At 50.4% G+C, this 16,509-nt stretch overlaps 1 protein-coding gene across 1 annotated transcript; it reads right to left on the bottom strand.

Moving 5' to 3' along the window:
* Positions 1 to 228: 228 nt before the first annotated feature.
* Positions 229 to 16,371, bottom strand: PEF1 (penta-EF-hand domain containing 1). Its single transcript, XM_019659966.1, has 5 exons — positions 16,274 to 16,371; positions 7,855 to 8,158; positions 3,511 to 3,666; positions 2,874 to 3,017; positions 229 to 1,213 (listed from the first exon to the last, which is right to left on the bottom strand). Exons 1-5 carry the CDS (start codon positions 16,295 to 16,297, stop codon positions 984 to 986), a joined length of 858 nt encoding a protein of 285 aa, XP_019515511.1. The 5' UTR covers positions 16,298 to 16,371; the 3' UTR covers positions 229 to 983.
* Positions 16,372 to 16,509: the final 138 nt, after the last annotated feature.

The following is a 16,509-nucleotide window of genomic DNA, read 5'->3' as shown; positions in this document are numbered from 1 at the left end:
CGCTTCTTGAGCTGACCCTAGGTCCCTACCTTTCAACTTGACCCAACTTGACCCTGGTAAATGAGAGCAGCCTCACGTAGACTGCGTCCACCTGAGCTGCTTCTTTCTGCTTGGCATGCTATACATATAGTATGTACTTAAACAGTCACTGAATGAAAGAATAGATTAGTGGCTGAATGGGTGAGCACATAAACCTGTAGCTGGGAAGGTGTGATGGAAAACGTGGAACCGAGTTTTATCCTTTTATTGAAGCTTACAGTTTCACTGAACTTTTGGCCCCAAATGAAAAAAACAAATTAAAAAAAAAAAACATTGGCAGTGGGAGGTGACAACCGTCCCCTGGGGACTGATGCCACGCAGAGAATGGTGGGCAAGTGAGGGGTCTGAGCTGCAGAAGGCAGATTGTCCAAGCTCCCAGGGCAGGGACAGTCCCCAGGCAGTCAGAAGTTAACACATACAGATGGGTGGGGGTGAGGGGTTCCAAGCCACTGGTCCCCTGGGCAAATCTCTCTCATGCTTGGTCAGATTCCACTTTGGAAAACCTGGGTTCATCTGACGGGACAGCATGGGCGAGGGAACACAGGTGCTAATGGTAAGAGGCCGATGAACACTTACCACTGGCGTCGGGGCCCAAAAGGGAACACTAAAGGCTGGAGCCCAACCGACCGGACATTAACTCCATTGCAATGACTGCCGTCACCTGCTGCAAGGCAGTGCCACTTAAATGCTCAGAGCCGTAAGGACATTCAACTTTCGGTCCTCTCCTACGTCAGGCCCCTACCTGTGTGGCCTTGCCCAGGGCCCCACTATTTGGTGGCTATGACACAGGACTCTTAGCCCTCTTAGGGAACCGTGCGGCATCAGGCAAAGGAGACTGTTTCTCTAGGAGGGTCAGGAAAAGAGGAGAGGCCCATACGCTTCTCCCACTATAAGGAGCAAGGAAAGGTCCCCTGGTGCACGCCACTCTCTACTAACGGGATGGGTCATAGCATCCGAGAAGCTGTCATGGTGACGAAGTCTTCGAAGTTGAGCCGGATGTTGCCCTGTACAGCTGTGTCCTTCTCCCGAAAGGCCTCGGTCAGCAGCTGCAGCTGCGTGCACACCTGGATGAAGCGGTCAAGCTGCATGGCAGGATTGGCAGAGCGCGGGCAGTAGCGGGAGACCAGGAGCTGGGTAAACTGGGGGCTCAGGTTGTAGCCCATTTGGGACAGAGCTGGAGAGGAGGGACACACAGAGGAGACACAAAACCCTGTCATGAGCACTGCCACCAACAAAGCTTCAAGGGACTTTGCGGGGATCAGCGCAGGAGCAGAAAGGGGACAGAAGTCCTGTGGGTCTGTCCAAGATGGCAAGAGCACAACAGCGGCTCTCTCTGGATGCCCCCCTTAGCTGGAAGGCCGCATTCCTCTTTCTCCAAATCTCCTGTCTGTTCAGTCAGGGGCCTGTGGGGGTCCCAGTATGACCCCAGGGTATCTGTGCTCGTCTCTGACTCGTCTGCGTTACAGACGGAAGCCTGAGCCCCTTGGGACCACCCTGCCCAGGGCGGACGTCAGAGGCAGTGCAGCAGAGGGGCTACGGGGCTTGCTCCGGAGTCACTACAGCTCCTCCTGGCAAGTGGTGTCACCTTGCTAATCCTGTCTCATCATCTCTACATGGGGATAATCTTTAATCCTGTAGGTTGTACTATGGAGGAAAGGAGACCATGTAAAAGCACTTGGTACAGTGCCTGGTACATAATATGCACTCAGTAAGTATTACCTGTTAAAAATAATGAAATCATCATCCTCTCCCCAGGCAAGGCTGCTGGGCAGTTCCAAGGTCACAGCCACCTGCTGCTGCCCGTCCCTCCCTGGGAGGCTTCCTTCCTTCCTCTCTGCACAATCCACCAGCTCAGGCTAGAATGTCAGCTTTAGCCACGTGGCCCTTGGGCCAGTTACCTACACTAAACCTCAGTTTTCTCATCTGTAAAAGGGCAATCATAAGGGACCCTTCATCTAAGGGTGGAGAATAATAAACAGAACCTATCATGGGCAGAATGAATAATGTAACAGATTAAAAGTACTTATTACAGTGCCTGGCACATGGCAAGCGTTCATTCAGTAAATGTTAGTTTTGCTGTGGTAATATCGCCCTTACCACTATCCATGACAGGACCCCGCCACAGTAGGTGACCGGTAGAGGTCATCTCCCTTCCGTTCTACCAGGGTGTGGATATGGTGAGCTCGCCTCCATCCACAGAGCTCCCTAGTCTGATTGAAATCCATGGCCAGGGCAAGAGGCTGGGTTCCCTGAGAAGCCCTTCCTCCCACCCAGGTGGCAAAGATCCTTGTCAAGTTCTAATCGCCCTACTAACCACCCATCCTCTAGTCAAAAGTGGAACCAGACCTGGAGTCGTGGCTTCAACTGCTTTTTCCCAACTGCAACTTTTAGAGTGGTCTGGGTCCCAGAGTTGGGAAGGAAACTGCCTTCTAGCAGAGCTAGCAACAGAAGCCATCTTTCTGAGCCCTCTACAGCGGCTGCATACTAGAAATGAGACAGAAAGAGCCAGGCAGGCCACACGTACTGGTCTCCAGTGCCCTGGGCGGCTGAGCTCCCACCCCCAAGGCCCCCTGCAGCCTGGGCCTGTCGCACCTAGCACGGCCAGGATTCCCATCACCAGGAGTCCAGCCCTGACCCTGGACGCAGGTGCCCCCTTGCCCTGCTCCATGCCCCAGCCAGATCACCAAAGGGGTGGGGAGTGGGCCTGTGCTGAGGGCAGCATTTTGCAGTGCAGTCGGACATTTGGTATTTGTTGAGAAAGGCCCTTGCTCTATGCTAGGGAGTAGAGAGGAAAGTCTAGCTCTGCCTGTGCGGAGTCCCTGCCGGGCTCTCACCTTGCTGCAGCTCTGTGTAGCTAATGGAGCCCGAGTGGTCCCGGTCATACTGCTGGAAGAGGTTCTTCCATTGCTGGATGAATTTCCACAGGGCCGAGAAGCCGTAGACATCAATGCGACCCGACTTGGTCTTGTCAAACATGTCTTGGGGGGAGGGAAAGGAGGGAAGGAAGGCTTCAAGATTGAGGGCCAAGGGTCCTTGGGTACCACTGAGGCAGCCCGTCTCCCCAGGCTGGAACAGGGGACTCCACAGAACCACAGGCTTGAGTTGAGGCCCAGATGCCATACCCGAGACATATCCTCATCAAGTGCCACACCAGCCCCCACCCCTACCAGAACTGCATTTTCTCAGCAGGCTTGGCAGCTGACCTCCTCCCTGCCATCTCCTACCAGAGCATGGAGTCCCATTCTGCAGAATGGGAAACTGAGTTAGCCTGTGACTCAGCACAGCCTAGAACTTGAGAAAAGATACGAGGGAAAGAGCTCTCAGCTCAAGGAATCTCATCTTGAACCCAGTTTCCTGCCTGAAATCCTCCCTGGTCAAAAGACTTCTCCTCAGAATGGTCACCCATCCATCTGCTATCACATCAGGTGGCTCTGCCCTAGCCTGAGCCCACGAGGGAGGTCCAGTACTCACTTATCATCATGAGGCACGTCTCGTCATTGAACGAGGACCAGTTGGAATTGACCAGCGCCTGCTTCAGCTCCTTGATGGAGATGTAGCCACTGTGATCACAGTCCACTGACTGGAACCAGGAATAAGCTTCAGGGTCCACGTTAGGAGGGGCGCCACCTGCAGGAGGGGGTGCAGCCCGGGGAAGTCAGAGGCTGGTCTCAAGGCCAATCCGCAGAAAGGCTGGTCTCTGTGCCTCCCTGGCTACTGGTTCTCCCTGCCCACAGAGCCTCACAAATTCACTCCCCACACCCCCGCCCCCCACCTTCCATCAAGCTGACATCCTTACTCTGACGGAGTATACCTCCGCTGTAGACTCACAAGTATTTGCGGTTAATTTCTACTCCATGAATCTGTCAGGCTTTCCCCATAGTTCTCCAGTCACGTCTCTATTTGATTTTCAGCTTCTAAAGAGCAGTGACTTATCCAGCTGATTAAGAATTCTCTGAAAAGAGATTATCTCTTCCCCACAGACTGAGGACACAAAAATGCTTGCTGAGCACCTAACACACAAAGCCCAGAGACAAGTATTTGAGTCCCAGCAGCAGGGGGCTCTCTGCGGGGGTAACCAGGTCTGATTGCCCTGGCACAGTGCGGAGTTGACACACTCTCTCAGGAGCTGCCCGAGTGGGGTGGCCACGGAGCTCCATCTCTCTCTCTGCGATGTGTGAGGTGTACCCCTATCGCCAAACCTCCCCAGAGACATCTTTGACTCCTCATCCCACACATGCAGAGCTGCCCAGTTCTGTCGGTTCCCACACAGGTATCTCCCCCTTCTCTCTGCTCCTCCTGCGCCTGTCCTGGCTCAGACACTTCTCACCTGGACTGTTGTAACAAATCAAAAAGCCTAGGAACATAATCCTTACAGCTACTCTCCACCACCCTTCACCTGCTACCGAGTAACATTTGTACAATTGAACTATGTTCTCACCAATTTCCCCCCAATTCAACTCAAAACTCTTCAAAGGCTCCCACTGCCTATAAAATGAAACCCAGCATCCTTAAAACAGCATTCCAGGCCCCCCTCCCCACAATGGGGTCCATTCCTGTATGCCTCTCCCACTTTGTTCCCACTGTGCCTCTCATACCTCCGGTCCAGCCCAGCAAAGCATTACACTTGCTCTTACCCACATCTGTACATTTGCACCGCAGAGCCTTTACTCACCCTGTTCTGCCTCAAATCTCTTCTCCCTCATCTCTTTGCATCCATTTCCCGTCCACCCTTCAAGACCCAGATGAAAAACCCTCTTCCTTCCATGAGCCTCCCTCCTCTTCTGTCCCTGCACAGGCCTCCCTCCGCTCTCCTTTCTGCTTCTCTTTTATGGCCCTGCTCACTCCACTGGGCCCGTGCTTTTTCCCACCACCTTCCAGGTTAGACTTGGAGCAATTTGTGGGCTGGACCCCAGCCTAACTCATCTCTGAATCCCCAGGGGCTTAGCACAGAGCCAGACAAGGAAAGGGAAGGTGCTCAGTTCATGCTCGAGTTCGCTGCAGTTCAAGTCTCAGCTCCCCCATTTTGCACCTCGGGTTAAGTTATTTAAGTTCTCTGTGTATCGCTTTTCTTATCTGTAAAATGAGGACACAATAGCATCTACTTCATAAGGTTATTGTGAAGCTATAATTAACATGTGAAAACCCTTAAATCAGCACCTGGCACAATCTAAGCACGATGTAACGGCTGATTATGAGTGTTGTCATGGTTCAAATAGCTTTGCGTGTCTGTCAGGAGTACGGTAAGTAGTTTTGTGTGTATGTCAGCAGATGGAAGAAAGGATCGTTCACTTGGAAAGACACGCAGGGTGAGCTGGGGGATAGGGGAAGGGGTGGTGGATGGAAGTGGAGAAGCACAGGAGACTGTCTAGCTTAGGAAAAAGCCCGTTACACAGCATTGCCAAACCTGACTTAGGTGGCCACAGAAAGGGCGCCTTCACACAGCAGTACCAGAGCAGCTAAGGGCGGCTGTGCAGCACAGAAACCATCGCCCAGTCCCAAAGGTGAGGCCAGAGGTTTGCCTGACGGAGGGACTATCCTGACCTCCTTGGATGGAAAATCTAGGCAGACCTCACCTCCCTTTGAAAACAGCAGTTTCGCCACAGCGGAGTGAGGGCCACAGCCCCCAGAAGGACAGTCTTTGTAACATGTGGTCCCTGCAGGCTGCATGGGAGAGCTCGGGCTCTGGAAGCAAACAGCTCTGATACTCACTATGTTGTGTGACTTTAAACAAACTGTTTAATTTTCTGAGTACTGATTCTCCCATTTCTAAAATGGACCTACTTCCCAGGGTGGCTGTGATGGTGAAGTGAAATAACAGCAAAAGGAAGTTTTAGCAAAGGGCATGGAATGTGTGCAGTCCCATTTCCATAGAGGAAGGGATATTTAAACTGGGTCTGAAAAGATGAAAAAGAGCTGTGAGGGGAAGAAAAGGCATGGGGCAGAGGCACAGAGTGTGTTCAGAGGCTCCAAGGGGTCTTCAGTTGCTGGGAGGGGGGGCAATGCAGGTGAGGAGGCTGGAAAGGCCCTTGGGGTCTTATGTGCCTTTAGGATCTTACCTGTGGGTAGTGGGGCACCTTTAGTGGTCAAACCTGTCTTGCAGAGCAGTGGTGCTCAAATCTTAGATCCTGGATTCAGGTGGAGCCTCCCAGGTGACCAATGCAGGTGCTACCTGGGTCATGCTCTAAGCAGCCCTGCTCCAGGGGGCCTTTAGCTGCACTGGGGCAGAAGCAGTGGTGGTCAGGCATGAGGAAGCTGCAGAGGGTGGGCAGCTAAGAGCCTGAGGCACATCTCTCCTCTGCAGCCCCAGAGATTATCTCTGATCTCAGGCCCTGGAGGCATAAGCCTCACAGCCAGGGGCTCCTTTCCCTGTGATGACCTCATGTAGGCCCAGAGACAAGATTTTTAAAGGATGAGGCAATCCACCATGCAGCTGCTGAACTGAAAGCAAATGGCCAGAAGCTCTGGACTCTGACAAGATAAATCTTACCAGCTCATGGGGTTTAGAACCCCTGAGGTTTGAACATATCTCAGGGCTTCCTGCCTGGGTCTGTGTGCTAAGACGCTGCAGCTTTCCAGCAGTGCCATTCGCTGGAGGCCTCCAGGTGCCCCCGAGTGGCTCCAGGATGCCCTGCTGTGGGCTCGGTCCCCAGGGAGCTGGGCACTCACTTTCCTTGACCCCTGTCTGAGACCACTCAGGCATTTTCAGTGAGCCCAAGGCCCCCACCCAAGATTCTCTGCCTCCATTGAATCACCCAGCCCCCTCACATCCCCCATCGTGTCCAGTACCTCACCGTTAGTATCTCTGCTCTTTATCCTTCCCTTGTCTCATCCCCTAACTCTCCTGCCCGCCTCGGCATCTTTCAGTGGGAAGGCCCTTGCCACATCTGCTAGCACATGAAATGCTGAATACCTCTTTGCTAAGAACACCCGAGTATGAGAATATTAAGCCCTTCCCATGTGCCCGCGTTTACTTGCACCTTCTCATTTAATCCTTATTGACAGTCTTGTGAGGTAGACAGTCACCCATTTTACAGATGTGGACACTGAGGCCTAAAGAGGTGAAGTAATTTGTCCAGGTCAGTAAGCAGTCTGATCTCAAAAGCTCGAGCTTTTAACAACTACACTATTTTTACTTTCTACATATATTGATCAGTATTCCTTACACAGAAAGCGGGCCTCTCCCCATGCTAGGCTTTATTACTGTCTCTAATTATTTGCTAATCTCTACTCCGGGCCCCCCGCCCCCTCCTATAAGAGCATTCTACATCCTCTCCATTGCTTGGTGGCTTGCAGAGTCCCTCCTTGAGAGAAGTATCCATTTCCATCCTATTGACGCCAGGCTTGACCAGGGGATGTCAAGGACACGAGCGGAAGAGATAGAAAAGTACTTGAAAGCAGAAGCTTTAAGAGGCACCATGCATTCCCGCTAGCTCTGCTGCTCTTTCTTGTCTGCCACAAGAACAGCATACCCCAGATACAGGCTGCGCCTCCAGCCTGGATCCTGGAAGGAGAAGACATGTGGAGCAGAACCTCAGCAGCCAAACCCACAGCTGCTGACATGTAAGCCAGAGTGAGTACGTGTGAGCAAGCAACAGAAATAACTGTTTGTTGTTGTAAGCCAAAGAGACTCTGGAGTTGTTGTTCCCACAGCAAAGCTAACGAACAGACTCATTCTGCTGATGCAAGCTGCAGCTAGAAGCAAGATGCTAAGTGCCGGAGACCAGGCTGCCTGCATGTCCACAGGAAGGGCAAGGACGGGCCCTGGGTAACTCAGAACAAGGTCAGAGGAACCCGGAGCCCAAGGTCCCTACTTACCTACAGGAGGTCCCTGTCCGTAAGGCCCAGGATGCTGGGCGCCATAGGAATTTGGAGGTGGCTGACCATAGGGGCCCCCTGGGGCTGCACCGCCATATGGTCCTCCCGGAGCTCCAGAGGGGAGCCCCCCAGCGTTGGGGTGTCCATATGGCCCTCCACCAGCTGGTGGTCCATAAGGCCCTCCAGGGGCAGGGCCTCCTCCGTAACTACCACCAGGGGGTACCCCGCTGCCATACTGCCCTCCACCAGGGTAATAGCTACCCGGAGGGGCTCCGGGCGCTTGTCCTCCAGCTCCTGGGCAGCCCTGCAAGAAAAGCAAATTATCAGTCAGAATGATAGGGCCGGAAACGCGCCACAGTATGGCATCTGCCAGTTCGAAGGTACTGCCTGCCGCTGCCCTTCTTTCAAATGATCCTAGGGGCAGGGTTGGAATGACGACCCCATTACTCAGACAGGGTACCTGAGGCTTCTAGAGAAGAGTCAACCTCGCCAAGGTCACACCACCAATGCCCTGCAGTCGGGGCTGCAACCCGACCCTCCTGACTCCCCTTCCCTGTACGCCAAGGGGGCGCCACGAGGGCTGGGATCGTGTCTGGTTTGCCACTTGATCTCTGGCCCCCAGTGTAGAATGGATGCTCAGGAAATATTTATTGTATGAACGAGTAGGCAAGTGAATCAAAGAGAATTCCAAATCCTCACCCTGTGGTACCCTCATCTCCATCCGCAGAATTCCATGTGCAAAAGTGACTCCACCACATGGCCCTGACATTCTTCAGTCATAAACAATGTATTCATAGCCTGGGTTCATTCTTATCATGTCTTCCTTACTCTACTCCAGCTCATGATGCAAAAACAGTTCCTCATCCACACTCATGGCTCTGTGAGACAGGCAGGCAAGACCCTATCCTTAAGGCAATATAGTACAATGGTTAGGAGTCAAAAGAACCAGTTCAAGTTCAGGCTCTGCCACTGACTAATTGGTCTAATGACTTACCCTCTCTAAGCCTCAATAACCTATGCTCTACAATGGGAGCAGTAATAGTGCCTGCCTGCCTCCCAGGTTGGTATGTGAATGAAATGAGACCAGTCACATGAAGCAGCTGGACACAGACCCTGGCATAGAGTAAGCACTCAATACACATTAACTATTAATAATAGCACCTTTCTACGGAACAGGAAACTCAAGTCCAGACTGTGTGGAGGGGCTGGGGCCAGAATCCAGGTCTCAACTGCTGAGCCTAGGTCATTCGTACATCAGAGGATACAGGGGAGCATTCCCTCTTCTTGTCCATGTCCCTAAAACTCCAGCCAGGGATCCTTGAGGCTCAGAGTGTTCAGCTCCATCTCCTTAAATGGCCAGGAAAAGGCCTGGCAGAGCGTAGCCCCCATCATATCTGCAGACAGGCTGAGCTCAAAGGCACAGAAAGAGAGAGCAGCTGGGCCCAGGTCTGAGGATTGTGAGGATGGCACCATCCAGAAATGTTCTAGATCAGCCTGCAAGGCACCCCAATTGCCTAGCCACTGATAGCCCAGACTTCCTCTCTTTATTGTGTTTGGTAGCTTCTGGGACAGTTACCGTCAAGGCTAAGGCCAAATTTGCACTTCATCTAATGAGGGTCTGCTTGCTGAAAGGGAGGCTTCTTGAGGGAGGACAGGAAGCAGGCCCTTCCACCTTCCCCACTCAGCATCATGGGAGCGCAGCTGCTCTGGAAGCCGCCATAGCTAGTAGCAAGACTCTTCACAGACAATGAACTCACAGGCAAATCTCAATTCAAAACTCTCCTCTCATCAGCTGAGCTCATGACTGCAGGCTGGCAGCTTAATCTCTCTGGGCCTGTTTCCTCACAAGTAAAACATAACAATCTCTTCCTCATTGAATCGTCCTGCTGATGATAAGAAATAAAGGCAGCGAATTTAGTTGGCTTAATTTTTAGCTAAAATTAAATAAAAGTAAAAATTTAAAAACTGATGAACAAAAGTTGCTCTGGCTGAAGCAAGGCGGGGGGTCCAGAGCCCGAACCACGCGGGCCCCTCCCTTGCTAATTGTGTGGGAGCTCTGCTGCGCCCTCACTGACTCAAAAGACAGTTTGAAAACCATTCATGTAAGAAAAAAAAGCTCTTACAACAGTGCCTGGCATAAAGCAAGTGATCAGTAAATCATAGCTGCAATTGTTGTTATCATATTAATTATCATTAGCAAAGCCCTGGGCCAGGTAAACTCAGGGTGGGGGGACATAAAGGAGAGTGAAACATGCTGAAGGAGCTCACAGTTAACAGGAGGTACAGAAACATTCTCTGTAACATCTAACAAAACAGCGTAAGGAAACCGGTGTTTAAAATGGACGCATAAGCCATGTACCATGAGATCACAAAGGAGGGAGGGTGAAACGAGAAAGCAGCATCTGATCTGACTTAAAGACTTAGAGTCCCAAGGGAATTGAAGAGGGTGATGGGAGAGGTGCCGAGGAGGCCAGTCACCTCACTTAACCCCTTCAGCTTGCAGATGGGGAAACTAAGGCAGGAGAGGGGAATGGACTTACTCTTGTCAGACTGTGAGCGGGAGGCCGGGACACAGCTAGTTCACGCCTCACCCACACTCAAGCCCAATGACTCCCACTGCCTTCTGCCACAGCCTTCTTTCCTTAAGCAACAGGGCACAGGATTCCAGTGTAAGTTAGAACAGGGGGTGGGAACTCTGCAGAGCCTGGGCACACCCAAACAACAGGCTGGACACCAAGCCAGGAAGTAGCTGCTCCACAACTAAGCCATAAATCGTATCTGGCTTTGAGCACCGAAAGCACAGCCCTTCCCCCTGGGAAATGCCTCGAGGCCAACAAGGCCAGCGCTGCCAGGCAGATCTTCTGACCTTAGTGCTATCACGTTCTAGGGAGCAACTGAGCCCTTTCCTTTCTGCTCTGCATTAAAACCCGCCTGTGTACAGCTCACAAAGCGCTCTCACGTACACACAAACGCAGAATCCTGCCAACAATCCTCTAACAGAAAAAGGGAAGATATCAGTAGGCCTGTTTTCAGATAAAGAAAACGAGGTGTTACAAGTTCAGCAAGCAGTTACCAAACAACGATATTGTGGTAGGCTCCATGCTAGGCGTCAAAACTAAGTAGGGCCTGTCCTTGGGGAGCCCTCAGATAATTATGATACACTCTGATCAGCGCCATCAGAAGCATCTACTTAAATGCTATCAAGGAGGCATGGGCAGAGGAATTCATTCTGTTTGTTGAACGATAAATGAGCAATCAAATTAATACATTCATAAAGTGGGTCAAGGAAGGCTTCCTGGAGGAGGCAGGAGTAATAATGAAGCTGGCATTGAAGGATGCATAGGCCTTCTCTAGAAGGAAGGCAGAGGACATTCTAGACAGACGGGAGAAGACAGACAAAGGCACAGACCTATGAGCATGGAGCGCTCAGGGAATGGGCTTAAAAAGCAGGGGTCAGGGCCAAGAACAAAGTGTCAACTCAGAAAGGCAGGCTCTTTACACACTCTTTGTCCAAGTACCTCTCCTGCTGTACTTCAGTTAGCTGTGAGTTACTGGTGTCTTGGAGCAGTTTCTGTCTGTCTATGGTCTCCTCCAAGCAACAATGAGCTCCCCAGAGGCAGACACTGGGTCTCATTCATCACCATCCCCCAGGGTCCAGCACAGTGTCCGGCACCTGCAAACCTCCACAAATATTTGAACAAATGAATACCACTCTAAAGAGTTTGGGCTTTATGCCGGAGGAAACAGAGCACCATAGAAGGGTTTCCAGTAGGGGAGGAACATGATCAGAGCCTTGTTTAGAGAATTAACCAGCCTGGTGTGGAGGACAAGCTAGCTGGGGAGGCAGAAGACCAGGCACTGGGCAGGCGGGGCTGCAGCCAGATAGCAGACTTGGAGATGGAGAGAGCGGGGTGGGTTCTGAAGCTATTTCAGAGATAGGCTAGACATGACTTGGCAACTAATTAGGTTAGGGAAGAGATGGAAGGGGAAGTGAGGAAAGGGGTGTTTAGAATGACTCAGGTTTCTTGCTGGCATAAGAAGATGAAGGAAGTAGAACCACAAACGGAGGCAGAATCCAGGCTGGGAAAAGGCGGTTTCCAGGGTCACTGAGCTGTCAGTAAAGGTCTGAATCAGAAATGAAAACCAGAGTCCCTGGCTCCAGGTTCTTTTATATTACCCCATACTGCTAAGCCTTTTCAGAGATTTCCCAAGAGCATTTCATGCTGATCAATGCAAATCATGAAAGGAAAAAAAAAAACATGCAGGAAGAGTTCAGTAACCATGGTTTCCAAAGCATCTCAGAAATATTTGAGTGGGGGATGGGGCAATTAACATTTTTTGAGGTTCTGCTAGGTGTTTCCAGTTCAATTGGTTCTCACTGATCCTCAGTCCTGTCCTATGAGCTAAGTGCTATTATCCCCATTTTACAGATGAGAAAATTAAGATGCAAAAAGTTTAATGCTGTGCCTGCCACGACGCAGCTGCAACGGGTTAGGTGGGATTCAAATCAGGTCTGCATGACTCCATTCCACTTCCCCTCTGCTGTGTTCACCCAATAAATGAGTGGGCGTCTACCATATGCCAGTGCCAGGGACCATCCTAAATGTATCTGTCAAATATGATAGATTTCTATAGGGGGAGGGCTGAATGAGGTGCTCTTTCAGAGGCTTCAAGCTAGAAACCAGACAGACTCAGGAGAATCTTATTCTTTTTTCACTCCAGCACCTAGACCCAATTGGAGAGCCACAGGATTGTAAGAGATCCCAAATATCCTACAGACCAACTTCTCAGTCGATATTGGAATCTCTGTTTGCATTCCTGCAAGTGGTGGGGAGCTCACCCCATCCCAAATAATCCACTCAGAAAGTCCTATATATATATTTTTTGGCTCTGAGGGCTCCTTCTTCTACCTCCAAGACCGCTATGAAGCTTAGAGGGGTCAAAGGTTGATGAGGAAGAGAACAGGTTGCACTGCCAAGACAAGCCTGTGCTCCGGAGCTACTCCTTAATTGTCCGTTGGAGGTAGGTAGAGCGGTTAAACAATCACAGGACGGAGGAGTGGTTCGGACATTCACCAGCAGAGCCTCTTTAGATAAAGACCAGAAACCTGCAGCCCACAGTGAGCCAATAGCTAGCTCGTCTGTGCTGATACTCCAAATGTGCCCTCTTTCCCTTTGCTTCATCTCTCCTGAGTTGCAGACCCAAGTATCCAACCACCTCCTGGACCTTCCCTCCAAATCTAAACCCCTTCTCACGGTGCCCCATGGTAACAGCTCCAAAGCACAAATGAGAGAACACTCTTCAGTGGCTCCCTCACTACTCTCAGGATGAAGTTCTCACTCCCCAAAAAGGCATCTGATCCTTGCTTACCTGTCTGGTTTCATTGCTTACCCCTTTCCCCCTCTTCATAGCACTGGACTGATCTCCTTATATTCATTCCTCCAAAATATTGGTTTCTCTCACTTGCTTCCTGGCCTTTGTACATACTATTCCCTCTACTGGAATACCATTCCTTTCTTCATCCAGCTAACTCCTACTGGAGATTAAATTTTGAGCTTAAATATCACCTCCCTTAAGAGGGCTTCCTCTCCCTGAGACTATGCTAGGTATCCCTCCTGTGCTGTCCTAGTACCTTATACTTTTACTCCCACTTAATACTTATCACACTGACTTTACAATTATATATCTGTATTACTCTTCCACTTGGAGTATTTACTATATGCCAAAACACCAGATCAAGCACTTTACATGGACTATCTTATTTAATCTTAACTCTTATGACCCCATTTTAAAGAAGGGGAAACTGAGCCTCAGACTTTCCCAAGAAATTTCTGCAAGGAAATGGCAGAGCAGGGATTTGAAGCCAAATTTCTCTGGCCTCAGAGACCAAACTCTTAAGCACTGAAACCCATCAGGCTGACTCCCCCACAGGACCAAAGGGTGCTTGAATTTTATTACTCCAACACCCAATTCATGCTTGAGGACCCTGGGGCTGGAGGCAGTGGAAAATTATAGTTTTGACTCCTAAACATAGGATGGCAGGGGCCAGCCGAGTGGCTCAGTTGGTTAAGAGCTCGCTCAAGAGTGTGAGCTCTGAGCAACAGCAGTTCAATGCCTGGCCCGAGCTGAGCTGCCGCTGAGCTGCCAACAGGTGGCAGGATGGCTCAGCTTAAAAAAAAAAAAAAAAAAAAAAAAAGGATGTAATCCTCCAGGGCTACATGCTAGATGGGAGGGGAAGTGGCGCTAACAAGCATCAACACTTTACCTTTCTTGGGACACCACGGACCAGGATCTGGGCTGGTGGACAAAGGTATGATGGGGGAACAAAAGCATTGCTTCTATTCCAGACATGTTTCTTTCGTGCTCCTTTTCAGTATTTCACTGAGCATAAGCCCAAGGAACATGGCATGATAACAGAGCAGGAAGAGCGATGCCACCATGCGCTGGCACACACTATGTATTAGTAACATGCCAAACTCCCTAATGGCTTTATCATATTTCAGCCCTGAGGTATTAGTCCTTTTTTTACAAGTAGGAAACAGGCTCAGGGCCCTTAGATGGTTTGTCCAAGGGCATATAACTGTTAAGTAGTCGAATTAGGATTCTAGCCCCATTTTGTCTAACCTGGAAATTCACGCTCTTACTTTCTATGTCACTGCTTCTAGGACGCATACAAATTACCTCCAAAAGCTTATTAAAATGTAGATGCCTGGGCCTTTTCTAGGTGAAGAACAGGTTTAAGGTGGAACCCAAAAATGTGCTTTTTTAACAAGCTCCTAGGTGATTCTGATGCAGATCATTCACTGAGAAACAATGCTTATCGCAGTATTTTTCCAAACTGTGTTCTCAGGAATACTATTGTCACCAAAAGAGGACAAGATATTTAAAAAACAGACAAAAAAGTGGGTGTGTGTTTGGGGGGGGGGGATTCCATGGTTAAGCAAGTTTAATGAATACTGTATATTCTATCCCTCTCTGCATATTTATAATGTATTAACAAATTAAGAATTCTGAGATACCCTGTGAACAAGCTTATTCAGCTGTATTTAACAGAGTATTCCCCAAACTTATTTAACCACAGAATCCTCCTCTATTTGCAATACCCATTAACATATCATAAGACTCAGCAAATGCAATGGAGCTTGGGAAACACTGCCAGGTTATATCTCCTCCTAGCTCCAGCCAGTTGCTGGCCTCTTTCTTCCTACCTCTACTAAGTATGCAATGAAAGCAGTTCTAAGTTCTAGCCCTGTCTTCATCCCCTCACTTGCTACGTATGACCTTGGGCAAGCCGCTTAACTTTTTTGGGCTCCTTCTTCAGCTATAAATTGGGGGTAATACTCCCTGCTGTCATACCTATAGGGCCTTCAGGATTGAGATAATGGAGGTCCAAATACGTGTGATCTTGGGTATCTCAGGAGCCTTCTCTGGGCTCAGTTTCCTCCTTTTACAAGTGAAGAGACTATTTTGAGGGCCCTTCAGCACAGACTTTCTAGGAGTCTAGTGAAAAATCAAAATACTAAAAGGTAACACCTGTTACACTCTTAGTAGTACCAAAGGCTTATCAGCATCACTTCATTACTCTTCATAACAGCTCTGTGAGGTAGACCCTATTATTTGGCCCTATTTTAAAGAGGAGGAAACTTCAGCTGAGAATGGCAAAATACCTTGTGCAGGGGGGTTGAAAACTATTTAAGTGAAGGAGGCAAGGTGTGAACTTTCCTCTGACTCCAAACTGTACTTAATCACTCTATCATTCTGTCATCCAACAAAGGATTCTGGCCACAAAACCACCTTGCTGTGGTGGTTTTAACTGGATCCAGAGGGACTAGCAAGTGGGGAAGAGGCATTTGCTGACAGCTCTGGGGCCTGCCTCTTAACTGCCTGATGACTTCAGGTAAGTTCTGTCTTCTCTGGGTTTCACTTTTCCTATGTGTGAAATGGAGGTGTTGGACTAAGTCAGTAGTCAAACAAGCTCACTTGTGGAGCCTGCTAAAGCCACAGACTCTTCTGATTATGCGGATGCAGTATGTCACAGGTGTGTTTTTATCCGACGCCCCAAGTGATACCGACGGACCAGTGCTCTAAACGTTCTGTTGGCGTTGATGACCCCGCCCGGGGCCCCCGCGGGAGCCGTGGGAAGGCGTGGAGCCCAAGACAAGCCAGACTGAGTCCGTGGGGTCCAAGGTCCCCAAATCCTCACGTGCTCGACGTCAAAGGGGGCGCGACACGACCTCCCAGACGTGCAATCCTGCGTGACGTGAGACAGGAGCGACCGACCATCCCTTTCCCCTTTTCTCCCGCGCGAGACCTCAGCGTGGAAAGGGCACGGAGAAAGCGGGGAGAATGCAAAGCCGGGATTCCGGGCGTGGACTTCCAGAGACCCCTGCGTGAATTCGCCCGCCCCTCACACACTCACCTGCCCAAACGGATAGCTGGCCATGGCGACTCTGGTGACACACGTTGGAGAGGGCGGGGCTTCCCAGTCTCAAGCCCGCCCCCGCCAGGGCCTGGGGACAGGTCCGCTTCTGATTAGATGGTCGCGACTGTCAATCCTGGCGCATGGGTCGACGGAAGTGGCGTTATAGGGCGGTGGTGAGGTGACGGAAGAGGCGGGAGGAGTTAAGAATGGGTTGGCAATTTCCGGAAATTTTG

The sequence above is a fragment of the Hipposideros armiger genome, unplaced genomic scaffold, assembly GCF_001890085.2.
Source record: "Hipposideros armiger isolate ML-2016 unplaced genomic scaffold, ASM189008v1 scaffold_10, whole genome shotgun sequence".
NCBI classification, from domain to species: domain Eukaryota; kingdom Metazoa; phylum Chordata; class Mammalia; order Chiroptera; family Hipposideridae; genus Hipposideros; species Hipposideros armiger.
The sequence above is the reverse complement of the archived record's forward strand: the minus strand, read 5'-3'. Positions and strand labels throughout refer to the sequence as shown.

What these genes read in the sequence shown, in the direction of transcription:
- PEF1 (XM_019659966.1), bottom strand. Translation starts at nt 16,297, where the DNA reads ATGGCCAGCTATCCGTTTGGGCAG. An exon ending in CCAGCTATCCGTTTGGGCAG is followed by an intron (nt 8,159 to 16,273) that starts GTGAGTGTGTGA and finishes CTTTTCTTGCAG; the next exon opens with GGCTGCCCAGGAGCTGGAGG. An exon ending in GACGTGCCTCATGATGATAA is followed by an intron (nt 3,018 to 3,510) that starts GTGAGTACTGGA and finishes CCTCCCCCCAAG; the next exon opens with ACATGTTTGACAAGACCAAG.